This window comes from Macaca nemestrina, chromosome 11 (genome assembly GCF_043159975.1).
Source record: "Macaca nemestrina isolate mMacNem1 chromosome 11, mMacNem.hap1, whole genome shotgun sequence".
NCBI lineage: Eukaryota > Metazoa > Chordata > Mammalia > Primates > Cercopithecidae > Macaca > Macaca nemestrina.
Window position 1 is genome coordinate 76,297,285 of NC_092135.1, and position 15,299 is coordinate 76,312,583.

General features: G+C 39.8%; 1 protein-coding gene across 13 annotated transcripts in view; it reads left to right on the plus strand.

Moving 5' to 3' along the window:
• LOC105468962 (oxysterol binding protein like 6) overlaps positions 1-15,299 on the plus strand; it is a 207,579-nt gene that overhangs the window by 168,816 nt on the left and 23,464 nt on the right. For 6 of the 13 annotated variants that reach the window (XM_011719442.3, XM_011719447.3, XM_011719448.3 and 3 more), the window contains 3 exons: positions 1,814-1,947; positions 2,731-2,754; positions 14,153-14,260. In XM_011719442.3, the coding sequence (XP_011717744.1) occupies positions 1,814-1,947; positions 2,731-2,754; positions 14,153-14,260 (266 nt within the window). The remainder of the gene's footprint in view (positions 1-1,813; positions 1,948-2,730; positions 2,755-14,152; positions 14,261-15,299) is intronic. The other 7 variants (XM_011719446.3, XM_011719449.3, XM_011719452.3 and 4 more) reach the window with 3 other exon arrangements.

Consider the following 15,299-nt stretch of genomic DNA (forward strand, 5'->3'; position numbering starts at 1 on the left):
ATTTCAAATTAAAAACCTTGTTGTGTAAATTTTTAAAAATAAGCTTCTGCACAGCAAAGAAAACAATCAACAAAATAAAAAGATAACCTACAGAATGGGAAAAAATATTTGCAAACCATGTATCAGATAAGGGGTTAATATCCAGGATGTATAAAGAACTCATACAACTCAACAGGAAGAAAACATATAACCTTTACTTGAGGCCAGGAGTTCGAGACAAGCGTGAGCAACATAGTGAGACTCCATCTCTACAAAAAATAAAATTAAAAAATTAGCCAGGCATGGTAATGTGTGCCTGTAGTCCTAGCTACTCGAGAGGCTGAGGTGGGAGGATCACTTAAGCCCAGGAGTTAGAGGTTACAGTGAGCTATGATCAGGCCACTGTACTCCACAATAGACAACAGAGTGAGACCTTGTCTCATAAAAATTAAATAAATAGAAATGTTTCTTTAAAAGAAAACATATAACCTGATTTTAAAATGAGCAAAGCATCTGAGTAGATACTTCTCCAAAGATGACATAAGAATGACCAACAAGTACATTAGCATCACTAATCATTAGGGAAATGCAAATCAAAACCACTATGCACCACCACCTCACACCTGATAGGATAGCTATTAAAAAGACAAGACAAGTGTTGGCAAGGGTGTGGAGAAAAGGAAACCTTTGTACGCTGTTGTTGGGAATGTACATTGGTGCAACCATGTACACTGGAAAACAGTACAGAGATTCTTAAAAGAATTAAAAATAGAACTACTATATGACCCAGCAGTCCCTCTTCTAGGCATATATCCACAGGAAATGAAATCACCCTGTTGTAAAGTTATCTGCACTCACATGTTCATTGCATCTGTCAGTGGACAAATGGTAAAGAAACTGTGGTATACACATACACAATGGAATATTATTCAGCCTTCAAAAAGGAAGCGATCCTGCCAATTGCCATAGCAATAGATCGTGAATCCCTTGTGATCCTGCCATTTTCCCCCTGTAATTCAGCCACTCTATTTTACACTAAAAATTTCCACTTTTATAAATACCTTTCTCAAATAAGGAAATACCTATTTTAGAATACTTTGCATATTATAGGAACTCTGTTATAAAAATAGATGTTGGAAAGTCAACCTTTTTGTAGTTCATGATTGAAGACTGCCTCAGATTTTACCAATGCTAATTTGTTAGGTATGTACCAAATGGGGAGGGGGTGTAGTTTTTATTGTTGCTTTTAAATCAAAGCACTTTAACAACAAGATATTCCTGTCTGAGAAAGTAATGCAAGTGCTATTCTTAACAGCATATCATTTCTTACCTCCAAGAGAACCAGTCAAAACTTCTTGATCAGCCAGCTGTTTTATGTTGGCAGAATGCATAAAATGCTCTTTTTGGGTGCGTCCTTTAGAAAATGGTTTTTGGATAATTCTAAATGATTTACGTGAGACTTTATGCTACACAGAACTGCTCAAATATGATAATCAAATATGGCAAGTAAACTTGTTCCCTATTTCTAGGGATTATAAATTAATTTCTAAATATTGATACTTTGTATTGGTCTTGATATTTTACATACTACTTCCAAATTTTTGTTGGTCTGGTATAAAAACCAAATTTTTCACTCTGATCAATTGCCATTGTAATACTTGTGTGGAGTATAGATATTCTGATAAAGATTCCTTTTGAAGGCTAATTTTTAATTAGACCATTACATAGCCTTTCCAGAAAATGTCTATTTGTGAGTGAAAGTCTGGAGAAATTTATATTGTGTTTTCTTTCTGCACATATCTGACAGTTTTTTCTCACTTTTCTCCCCACCCAGTGCATTCTCTTTTGAAGTCTGCGTTTAATAGCATAGCTATAGAGAAGGAGAAGCTGAAGCAGATGGTTTCCGAGCAGGATCACAGTAAAGGCCACAGCACGCAGATGGCACGGCTCCGACAGTCACTGTCTCAGGTAGACGAGAGTGTGTTTGCATGTACGTGACACACTCCCTACCCTGTAAGACGAAAGATCAAAAGATGGGGAGCTGGCAGGGAGGTGGCTAGTCATGGGGATAGTACAGTTCGCAGAAATTCCCCCAAAAGACTGCAGTGTCGGTATTAGAGTGTATTACTTTTCTTCCCCAAAATGTCAAGGTAAGAGTGAAAATAAATCAAACTTGTTTGTAAGCATATAATGGTAATTTTGGCCAGTTGAACACTTAATGCTTCTCTAAGGTCATTTATAAGGTAGCCCCTGATTTTAAAAAAAGAATCATGCATTTATTTGACCTATACATCTGAAATGTGTTCCAGGATATATTCAGTCCAATAGTAAATATTTATTTAAAAGGTACTAGATCTTCCACACTTAGTATTTTTCCCACTTACATCTTAATCTGTTGAAAATTACTGATTACTGTCACCCATTTTTTTCTTTTCTGATTTGCACTCTTGAGGTTTTCTTCCTAAGTTATGCTCCCTGAACTAGCCTTTTATATTTCAATATATATTATAGAGTTGATCTTATTAATAGTAATCAAACCCCTATGTATCTATATCAAAGTTGAAATTTCTGATAAAAATCCTTTAGAGCTGTGCTTATGCTTTTTTCAACTGAGTAGTTCCTTAGAAGTATTTTCTTTAGTCTATAAATGCACTGACCTTAACTCCTTTGAGAATTCAATGTTGTAATGTGATTTTGTGAGAACTCGGTGTTTATATAAAATATTATTCGCTTCCTGGTGCCTTGGATCAGAGTGAAGGAGCAAGCAAATCCTGGGTAAGTGGTTCTCCGTGTGGAGCAGATCCTGCTTGAACAGTTTCCCTCAGTCCCTAAAAAGTAGACTTACACCGTGTCACCATGTTTTATGTCCCTGAACTGTCAGCGTATTTTGAGTGTTAAGTTTCATGTCATGGATGTTGTTATCTGGGCCACACTTTCTGCATTATCCATAAAACACTGTCAGCTGAGGGGCATATGCTGCTTCCAGTACAAAGCCAGGGGTCTCAGGAGCATGAGCGTGAAAATCCGCTATGATTCTGCCAGTCTGCAGAGGGCTTTATTTAGAAGAACATTTTATTTATTTATTTATTTTTTTTTTTGGAGACGGAGTCTCGCTCTGTCGCCCAGGCTGGAGTGCTATGGCCGGATCTCAGCTCACTGCAAGCTCCGCCTCCCGGGTCTACGCCATTCTCCTGCCTCAGCCCCCCGAGTAGCTGGGACTACAGGCGCCCGCCACCTCGCCCGGCTAGTTTTTTTGTATTTTTAGTAGAGATGGGGTTTCACTGTGTTAGCCAGGATGGTCTCGATCTCCTGACCTCGTGATCCGCCCGTCTCGGCCTCCCAAAGTGCTGGGATTACAGGCTTGAGCCACCGCGCCCGGCCCTTAGAAGAACATTTTAATGGCTTTCCCTGGACCCTTCTCATGTTATGGATAGGTGGAACACTCAGTTGACATTAACTGGTCTTCCAAATCGTTATTCTGAAAGTATCGTGAATCAGAAAGATCAAAATAATGGTCGAGTAAACATTCAAATGTCATCCTGTAAACATATAAAATACATTCTTGTCCCCCTAAGTGTTGCAATGGTTCCTTCAGATGTATTTAGTGATGGAGGCTTAGAGATAGAAGTCAAGCTTTATTAAGAAAAACAAGAAAATGCATTTGTTTCTTGCTTGCCTGCTTGCTTGCTTTTATTTGCTTGTAGGTGAAACAGAGAATGGTAAATAGAGATCTCGGGTCAGGCTTCAGGTGAAATTAGAAATAATTATAAAGAGAAATCTTACAACAGTTATGCATTTGTTCATTCCCTTATTCATTGTATTCCATTCAGGTGACTATATGCTAGGTATTATGCAAGGTACAGAACACCACGGTAAAAGTAGCCCTGGCCATGTTCCCAGCAAGCTCATGATCTGATTCATGAGATGAGCAGGAAACAGTGAAATGGAGCACGCCGTAGTACATTCACAGCAGTACATGGTGGTGCAGATTTCCAGGGCTCTGTTTGCTCAGAGGAATGGGAGATCCCTGAGCTGAGAGCAGAGCCACAGATCAGGCTTCTCGGAGGAATCACACCTTCAACCTGGCCTGAATAGACAGCAACCGCTCACAAGGAAGGGCCCAATGCTAATATGACAAAAGTAAAATAAAGCAAAATTTGATCAACTGTGCTTCCTCAGGGTTAAAATATTTCCCTCTCTTGTCAAAACGTATTTATTTGCATCTAAAGGTAGAGCCTCAATAGATTTTTGTTGGATTGTTTGTTATTGTTATTTATTTTTACAAAAAAATCTCAATTTTAGCCTTGAAAGATGTGAAGATAATTTGGAACTATTAAGTTTCAAATAGACCATTACAGCCTATCCAATAGATAATTCAGTGTTTACAGTTGTGTGTCATCCCAGCATTTTGGTGATGTTCACATTCCCGTGTGTGTCCATGCCCTCCCCTCGGGGTAGTCGCACCCCCACTGGCCATCTATTCCCATCACCTCTAAATGTGGACTCCTTTTTGGAAACCACAGCAGCCTTTGCTTAAGGTATTTAAGTCTACTGACAGTTCACTCCTTTCTAACAAATTGCTATTCATGGTTAGGCCATGGGAGAGATGTCTGGAGAATGGCAGGTAGTTCGTAGTGGAAGAAGTATGAGATGAACAAGGAAGAATTACTCTTAAGAGTAGCTGATTAAGTAGGCAAGAACCAGCTCATCAGGGACTACACAAAGGGTTTTGGATTTATCCTGTCAGTGAAGGGAGGGCTTAACAATTTTAACTGGTAAATGATAATGCCAGAAATTAGAATTATTATGGCATATTTCTGCATATTAGAAAGATTACTCTGGTACAGTATGGAGGGTGGGTGGAATTGGGAGGCAAGACTAGTTTGACAGATTCTTATGGTATTTGAGATAATTTGAGAATAGCTTGTACACTTGAGATAATATTCCTAAACTGAGGAAGTGCCATGCCAGCATTGGTAGAAGGAGGGAATACATTTAAAAGACACCCAGGAGGGAGAATCAGAATGGCTTGGAGATCAGCAGAATATTAGAAAGGGACAAGAACACAAAATCAAGACAGTCCAGGGTTTTTACTTGGATAACTGGGTATGTGAAAGTTATTTTCCCCAAGGTGGGACTATAAGAGGAGCTGGTTTGCTTTAGGTATATGATGATAGATTTCTGTGGAGATTGAGGTGTCTGTGGGGCATTTTATAGGCAATTAGATATTTATGTCTAGAGCTCAGAAGACAGGTCTAGGCTAGAGAGGAAGATGGATGCCCCTGCGTATCAGGGCAGTTATAGATGTTGACGAATTGCATTGCAGTCAGAATAAAAGGGTCAGTTGTGCTCCTGCTGCTATAGAGAACATTAACATTTAAACAACAGGCCGGCCAGGCGTGGTGGCTCACGCCTGTAATCCCAGCACTTTGGGAGGCCGAGACGGGTGGATCATGAAGTCAGGAGTTCGAGACCAGCCTGGCCAACAGGCGAAACTCCATCTCTACTGAAAATACAAACATTAATTGGGCGTGGTGGTGGGCTCCTGTAATCCTAGCTATTTGGGAGATTGAGGCAGGAGAATCACTTGAACCTGGGCGGCGGAGGTTGCAATGAGCTGAAATCGCGCCATTGCACTCCAGCCTGAGCAAGGAGAGAGCGAAACTCCATCTCAAAAAGAAAAAAAAAAAACAAAAAAAACAGGCCAAGTGGCCGGGTGCGGTGGCTCGCACCTTAATCCCAGCACTTTAGGAGGCCAAGGCTGGTGAATCACCTGAGGTCAGGAGTTTGAAACCAGCCTGGCCAACATGACGAAACCCCATCTCTACAAAATGTAAAAATTAGACAGGCTTGATGGCACATGCCTATAGTCCCAGCTACTTGGAAGGCTGAGGCAGGAGAATTGCTTGAACCCAGGAGGCAGAGGTTGCAGTGAGCCGAGATCACTCCAGCCTGGGCAACAGAGCAAGACTCTGTCACAAAATAAAATAAAATAAAATAAAATAAGACAGGCCAAGAAAGAGAAGCCGTTGATGGAGACTCGGGGAAGCAGCCAGAGGATTTAGAAGTGATGACCATTGAGACCAAGGGGAGTTTCAATAGTCTCAGGAAGGAAAAGGTTAACAGAATCCAATGTAGTAGCAACTAATATATAGACTGACCATCAGCCCTGGAATTTGGCAGTCTCAGCATCTTTATATCTTGAGAAAAAAGGGCCAGCAGATAAGAAAATAGTGAGGGTGGAAAGCAACTGATCAGCCCTCCTGGTTGGCCAACTCTGTTCTCGCTGTCCCTCTTTTAATGTAGCGCTTAAGATTGATCAAGTACTAATTAGCTTGAGTACATTGAGACCATTGCTCTCCCTGTTCTGAGTATGTTTTTGAATTAGTATAACTTCACACTATAGTGTCATTATAGGCAGCCTAAAGACATGTTTGGTCCGTATTCAAATGTCATCAGTTAAACTCCCAGATATTTTACTGGGGTCCAGAAAAAAAGCCAGGTGTCCCTCAGAGAGGGGAGGAGGGAGAGAGACTGAATTTAAATAACACCTTTAGGCCAAACACAGTGGCTTATGCCTATAATCCTAATTCTTTTTTTTTTTTTTTTGAGACGGAGTCTCGCTCTGTCGCCCAGGCTGGAGTGCAGTGGCCGGATCTCAGCTCACTGCAAGCTCCGCCTCCGGGGTTTACGCCATTCTCCTGCCTCAGCCTCCCGAGTAACTGGGATTACAGGCGCCCGCCATCTCACCCGGCTAGTTTTTTGTATTTTTTAGTAGAGACGGGGTTTCACCGTGTTCGCCAGGATGGTCTCGATCTCCTGACCTCGTGATCCGCCCGTCTCGGCCTCCCAAAGTGCTGGGATTACAGGCTTGAGCCACCGCGCCCGGCCTATAATCCTAATTCTTCGGGAGGTGGAGGCAGGAGAATTCCTTGCACCCAGGAGTTCAAGATTATAGTGAGCCATGATACCACCACTGCACTCCAGCCTGGGCAACAGAGTAAGATCCTGTCTCTAAAGCAAACAAACAAATTTATTTAGTAGTCTAAAATTTTTTTTTTTTTTTTTTGAGATGGAGTCTTCCTCTGTCACCCAGGCTGGAGTGCAGTGTCCGGATCTCAGCTCACTGCAAGCTCCGCCCGTCGGGTTCACGCCATTCTGCTTCCGCCTCCCGAGTAGCTGGGACTATAGGCGCCCGCCACCACGCCCGGCTAGTTTTTTGTATTTTTTAGTAGAGACGGGGTTTCACCTTGTTAGCCAGGCTGGTCTTGATCTCCTGACCTCGTGATCCGCCTTTATGTCCTATTTGACATAAATCCTATTTGATGTATGTCTATGATTAAAGTGCTGCATTTCAACAAGGCTTTAAGTATATCAAACTCAGCAAATTTTATCATCTTTTTCGAAGGCATATAGCAGATAAAATACTTGAAATTAGCATTTTTACAACATGCTTAGCATAAATTGTTACCTGCCTTGAGCAAACAACAATTTGCGAGGCTGGGCAGTCTAATGAATTGCTCTTCTAAGGTAATATTACTTCGACCAGCCTGGCCAACATGGTGAAACCCCATCTCTACTAAAAATACAAAAAATTCGCTGGGTGTGGTAGCAGGTGCCTGTAATCCCAGCTACTTGGGAGGCTGAGGCAGGAGAATTGCTTGGTCCCAGGAGGCGGAGGTTGCAGTGAGCCAAGATCATGCCATTGCACTCCAGCCTAGGCGACACAGCAAGACTCTGTCTCAAAAAAATAAAAATAAATAAAGTAAGATTACTTCCCCGATCTATATGTACACAAAAACATATGTAATTCTGTTATTTAACCCCCATGAAACTTAAACTTTCACACTTGAGAGGGAGCCTAGATGTTGGACCCAAGCCTGTAGGACAGGACATTTTATGTGGCATCCATCCCTTATAAATGACTTTATTTCACATCCGCTATAATTTCATATCTTTTTTTGTTTGTTTTTTAGAGGCAGAGTCTTGCTCTGTTGCCCTGTTTGGGGTACAGTGACTCAGTCTTAGCTCACTGCAACCTCCGCCTCCCGGGTTCAAGTGATTCTCTTGCCACAGTTTCCCAGCTAGCTGGTATTACAGGCATGTGCCACCACGTCCGGCTAATTTTTTGTATTTTTAGTAGAGATGGGATTTCACCATGTTGCCCAGGCTGGTCTCAAACTCCTGTCCTCAAGTGATCCTCCCACCTCGGACTCCCAAAGTCCTGGGATTATAGGCATGAACCACTGCACCCAGCTTATGTCTTGTTTAATGCAGTACCCTGAACACCAAAATGAAATAGTCTATAATAAGACTAAGGCAACCTCAGCACCCCAGATTACCATAATAATAAAAATCCAACTCATCTTGAGCCTATCTTCAATACATTACACTTTATCACTGTTACTAGTTTGATTCCTGGCCCCAGAAATTCTGCACAGCTTGTGTTAAATGCAGTGAGAGTTGGGCTCATATAAATGTGAATAACGGAATGTGACCCATCTATTCCAGCTAGAATCACTGTAATTTATTAAATCAAGATGCCATCAGTTGTTACATGCATCATCATTTTGTGCATTACTGAGAAAGGGAAAAAAAAACACTGTCAATTGAACTGACACAGTGCTTCAGAGGCGGTGAATATGGGGGGATATGTGCATCTTAGAATCAGTGAAATGTAGTAAATATGAGAATTGAAGCAAAAAAATTGCTTAACATACTATATAGTAGCATAATCTAAAATCCCAATCATATCTGTCATCCTCCCTGTCCACAGCATTTCACATACCCAAATAATTATTCTGTGATGAAATAAAAGTTGTAAATGTATTTGTTTATTCCTGGATTTCATAGTTCCCTGAGACTCGGCCAAATTTGTTGTATGTGAAGATACTCTTTATAGAATCCTGATATCTTCTTTAAACTTTAAATTGTCGTCATTTTGAACATAATTTGGCAATATTTATTAAAAGCCTTAAAACGTTTTTACCCTTTTACCCTGTAGGTCCATGGCTGATATGTCTATTAAAGCTGAAATTTAGAAAACAATGATGCACATATTCATGGCAGTATTATTTGTACTAGTAAAAATCAGTAACAGCATAAGTGTCCAATAGTAGGAAATACTTGCTAATGCAACTATTAAAATTATGTGTGTGAAGAGTTTGAAACAAAATAACTGCTTATATGCAAAGAATAAGGGGCAGATACAGTATGTAAACTGTGCACCCACTAAACAATATTTTAAAATACAGAGGAAAAAAATCTAGAAAGAAATGGGCCAAACTACTAACAGTCGGGTAGTAAGATGCATTTTTTAAAACTTTGTCTATATTTTGCATTTTCCAAATATACTTTAATGGTATTTTCGTAATTGAAAAAACAAGTGATTTTAAAGAGAGACCCAGGATTTGGTTTTGACAGCTCTAGCTTTGACAGTTTCCATGCTCATTTTCTCATTCCTTTTGAACCAGTTTTATTTTTATCTAAAGGGTTTAAATTTATGATGATTTCATCTTGCCATATGTTTCATATCCTTCTCCAGCCATTAGGCTTCTATGTTTTTCTCATAGAACCCACAGTTGCATTTAGTAAAATGTTTATGCCAGAGTCTCACCCAGCCTAAGATAAATCTTCACCTAGGAATTACCTGCCAGGGTTGATGAATGGTAGTAGCTAAGGAGGTGGCAATTTAGGTAATTGATTCTGGCTCAAATCTTTAAGACAGTAACTTATTTTATACATTGGAAAGGAATTGTGCGTTTCTTGGATATATTAGACTTGAAATGTGCATAAGGGACATGAGGTGTGGGGAAATGAGCATGCATTGTAGTTTTTAGTGCAGTCCAAGCTCAGTAAAGCAAGTGGTAAGAATATGCATAAAACCTGCTGAGTGAAGAATCTGTGCCCAGTTCCTGGCTTCAAGGTGCTTCCTCCCTGTTAGGCCTTTGGTCCTGTATGCCACTAATAGCGATGTTACTGCTGACAAGTCTCCACAGCTCTTCTTTCTCATTGGCTGGCACCAGGGACTGGTCCTCTGCCTCCTTTTTCCTTGCTTATGCCACTGCTCCCTCCTCTTGGGTACATTCCCTACTTTATTTCTGCCATCTTCTAGGCCCTTTCTGTTGTCACGAAGAGCATCATTTCCCTGACAATGCTTGTCCCAAAGTTTCCATGATATTATTATAGAAACATGGTATTATTAGATAAAAATAATTTTCAGGGCAGGAAATAATAAATGTAGACCTAAGCACTACCTGAAAGCTCATGGCACTTGGTTGTAGCAAACTTCATAAACAGCCTGTACGATCAAGGCAAAAGGAGGAGGATACGCAGAAGGGGCTGTTGCATGCTCAGTTGCCGGCTTACACTTTTCACCACTGGGGTTGCCAGAGTGGGAATGGTCTTGATTTCCATGCTTCCTGTGCTATGTAACAGCTACTCTTTTCTACCACTGCATAGATATTATTAATAAAATGATGTCTTTTAGACTTTTAGCTTTGAACTCCACATGCTTAACATCTGGCTTCAAATCATAGCAGCAGAGATGAGTCTTCTACTTTTGTCTCAATTCTAAAAGTGATTAAAATAAGAACTAGCAAAATGCATCATTATGTAGTTAAAATGGAACCAAACTGTTTTGTTGTGGCACAGTGTTAGCATTTTGGCAGGAGAGTGTAATTCTTTGCCAGTAGTGGTGAACTACAGCAGATCTTTGGCTTTGAGTATTTGCCATCATTTTTAAAAAACTGGTTTTGAAGTTTGAAAAAATTTACATTAAAACATTTACATTAAAAAATTTAACAAATGAAAGTACTTCTATTTTTCTTCAGCTTAATAAAAACATACTTTTTTTTTTTTTTTTTTTTTGAGACACAGTCTTGCAGTATTCCCAGGCTGAAGTGCAGTGACACAATCTTGGCTCAGTGCAACCTCCACCTCAAGAGTTAAAGTGATTCTCCTACCTTAGCCTCCTGAGTACCTGGGACTGTAGGCGTGTGCCACCTCACCTGGCTAATTTTTGTATTATTAGTAGAGTTGGGGTTTCACCATGTTGGCCAGGCTGGTCTCGAACTCCTGACCTCAAGTGATCCATCTGCCTTGGTCTCCCAAAGTGCTCAGGTTACAGACATGAGCCACCATGCCTGGCTTTCATCTTAATAAGAAATACTTTAGGATTTCTGTCTTTTGCTGCCATGCTACTCTTTTTGCTGTCAATGGAAGAGAGAACAGGGTTTCAACAATAAGAGAATTAAGTAAGAACATAGGTGATAAAACTCTCTCCAGACCATCCCAACGAATGCCAAAGTAAACTTTGCATAGAATGTAAAAATACCTTGAGTGTGCTCTTATCAGAGAGCCAAATACTGATGATTTGCCCCGTGAAGTATAGAAATTCCTATGAACCATATTGTAAGCATCAGAAAATCCCCGAACCCAAATTATTTTTGCACTATTCTGGATGCTAGTTCATCTTCATCATGATAACCAAGAGGCACTGTGCAGGATTCTAACTTAGTGTTTCAATCAAATTTGTATGTTTATTTAATACAACCCCAGAAAGGTTAAGTAACTTGGTGAAGACTACTTAGCCCTGAGATCAAAAGAACCTGATCTTCTGACTCCCAGGCCAGAATTTTTATTTTTCACATCACATCTAAGAAAAAGAATAAATTATATTTAATTTAAAAACCTCTGGCCGGGCGCGGTGGCTCAAGCCTGTAATCCCAGCACTTTGGGAGGCCGAGACGGGCGGATCACGAGGTCAGGAGATCGAGCCCATCCTGGCTAACACGGTGAAACCCCGTCTCTACTAAAAAATACAAAAAACTAGCCGGGCGAGGTGGCGGGCGCCTGTAGTCCCAGCTACTCGGGAGGCTGAGGCAGGAGAATGGCGTAAACCCGGGAGGCGGAGCTTGCAGTGAGCCGAGATCGCTCCACTGCACTCCAGCCTGGGTGACAGAGCCAGACTCCGTCTTAAAAAAAAACAAAACAAAAAAAACAAAACAAAACAAAAAAAACCTCTTAGTTCATTTCTTACTGACATTAGTGGCGAGATGTTAGACTGTGATTCTGTGCTGGGCAGGCTAACTCCTGCCTGTAATCCCAGCACTTTGGGAGGCTGAGGCCAGAGGATCACTTGAGGTGCGGAGTTTGAGACCAGCCTGGTGAACATGGCAAAACTTCATCTCTACTAAAAATACAAAAATGAGCCAGATGTGGTGGTGCACCCTTGTCATCCCAGCTACTTAGGAGGCTGAGGCATGAGAGTCACTTGAACCCCGGAGGCCGAGGTTGCAGTGAGCTGAGATCACACCACTGCACTCCCGCCTGGGTGACAGAGCAAGACTCTGTCTCAAAACAAACAACAACAACAAAAACTGTGATTCTGCAATTAAAACTATCAAATAGCCTCCCACTTATATGGCACCAAAGCATATATGGTTCCAAATATTTCAGTAACTAAGGCAACTATGCATTCACTTGTAGGCAGAGAACGAAGAAGAAATCAGCATCTTTCGTGGTCCTAACATATAGGAGAAAGGCCTATAGTACTTACAAAAGATAAGAGTAATGCAGTGTTGTTGGTTTTTTGTTTTTGTTTTTGTTTTCTAATTCTAAGTGTTTGAGATTTTGCTCCAAGAAAAATGATCCTGAGCACTTTCTCAGGTTGAAAAGATACTAGGAGTCTTCCTTTGAGGCACATGGTTTATCTATTAAGAATGTTATCACCTTCCCCCTAAAACATTCCTGTTTTCTCAGATAGTCAGAGACTTATTTCCTCCTATCTCCAAATGTAATGACTGTAGAATCTGTATCCACCTTTAATCCATCAATGTGACAGTCCTCCAGATCAAGTATGTGATTTGAAATATTTTACACACCGGTTCTAACAGCTTCAAACAAAAGCCAAAGGCTGCAAGTGATAGTTACGTCCTCAAAAAGCAAAAACTGGGTTGAGGGAGGGAAAGACACGGGAACCAGGATGGAGAGAGGAGAGAAAAGGCAATGAAGAGTTTAGCTACTTTGTATTTACCCTGGGTGTTTTAATAGGTTCAGAGTTGTAATAATGAGATTATATTTGTGTCTATATTGGTTTACTGTATTCATTGGCTCTGAATGAAGCAGAATGCCCGTTCCCTGAAGCAGATGCCCTCTTTACTAGGCACTGACATTTATATCTTTATATCTTCTAATTGCTGATCTTAATGGGAAGGAAAAGAAAGCTATCTTTTCACTGGGCCTTGTCTTCTCACAGGTCTTTAACTTGAGGCTTGATACAATTCCAGTTAGCTACATCTGTATTCTATAAATGGAACATGTTTCTGTGTATCAGTGGGATGTTCCTTACCAGAGGATTCACTGTACCTTTGTCAACAGGGTCCTTGTAGGGATGCCATGCTTATGTAAAACTTTTCTCTTCTTGTAATAAATGCAGTTACTCCACATACTAAACTGTGTTGTAGCAAGTAGTATTTTACTGATGCTAACTTAAAGCATGTTGGAGGTAGTGTCATGTAGAGAACTTAGAGTTGGTGTACTTTCAGTGCTATGTTCTTATTATGGTTGTCAGTGTCTACACTGTTCATTGAAGACACCTTTTTGTTTGCACTTAAGTTAGTTCTGCAGCATTGTCATATATATTATGTGCTCCTGGAAAATGAAAATACAGATGTTTTCTTTAAACAGACGAAACTCTAATTCTATAAACTAAAGCCGTTTCATTCTATTTCTAACTAATTTTTAAGGTAGCTACCCAGTTTTGAAACAACTCCCAAACTTTAGAAACTAGAACAAAAATGTGAAAGAATTTTCAATGAAAACAGTAGTTTTCATCATAGGCTGCAAAAAGTAATATATATGTAGTGGTAGACTGGGCTTGAGTATAATGGGCCTCACTCTAAAGGAAAGAAAATTCCATGAATCACTTTTATGAAATCTGTTAACTCAGCCCACCAACCCGCAAAGTAGCAATCTTATATTACAAAAAATTAATACCTTATTTTTGAGTCATTTATTTACTCCTTGCTGGTAGGGTCTGGCTCATGATGGCTTCAAAATTTAGAGCTAAGAACATCACAGACATCATTGTCTAACTTGTACCTGCGTACTTGTTCTGTTTTATGCTTGCTTATTAATTTTAAATTACATGTGTGGTTTTTGTTATTTTAAGGCACTCAACCAGAATGCTGAACTAAGGAGTCGTTTGAACAGAATACATTCAGAGTCTATTATTTGTGATCAGGTTGTCAGTGTAAATATTATTCCTAGCCCTGATGAGGTAAGACTCATTTTAAATAGATGCAGAGTACCCATTTTTTTAGCATCTAAATTTACTGCATATTTTTGTTTATTTATATCCAGTTCTTTCACTGTTAATAAAGGTTCCCTCCATAAATATTTGTGTCACTGACAGTTCAATGTTCTTTGAAGTAAAGGATATATAAGAGCTTGACATCATTTATTCCTGGTGATCAGTGTCTATTTTTATTTATTCCTATGTTCACCTGATACCACTGAATATTTGATTTATATATCTACTCCAACTTGTTAATTTTCAATGTCTGTCTCATTCGTCATTAGAAATGTTCATTAGCATCAAATGGCCGGTGAAATGTTGCAAAAAAAAAAAAAATTTAGCTGAGAAGGTTGCTAAGTAAAAGTGCTCTTAAGGTTTGTTTGAAAGCCCTAAGGACAGAAGTCGCCTGACCTTGTTAAGATAATGCTAATGGTACTGCTGCAGCTACTACTACTGCTGCTGCTGCTGCTAATTAATAGCTGACATGTGTCAAGGTAATGCTTACTATGTGCTAGGTATTGTGTTAACGACTTTGCATGTGTGATCTCATTTGACACGCTCAACAACCCTCTGTGTTAGGTGGTATTATTATTCCATTTTTCAGTTTGAAGAAATGTTAAGAGAATAGGAGAACATTCAGTATTTGGGCTAAACTTGAGTGTATAATTCTGTTTATGACTCTCCATAAAATTATTACTTTATAGCATGAGAACTTACACTTTTTAACAGTAATATTAGAGCTTTATATACAGTGATGATATATGTAACAAGACGAGAGGTTTAACTGATTTTAAGGTCATATTTGTACCAAAAACATACATTTTACTAGAAATCTATAGGTACAAGGGTTCTAACCTCTTAGGAAATATTATCCCAAAACAACTTGTCTTCGACTTAAGTTTTCCACCCTAAATTCATTCACCTCCATGGGCTCTGTATTCTCTGATAATACTTATATTCACTCAACTGCCCAGAATCTAGAAGTATTTCTAAAATTTGTCATTCAAAAATAATTTGATCA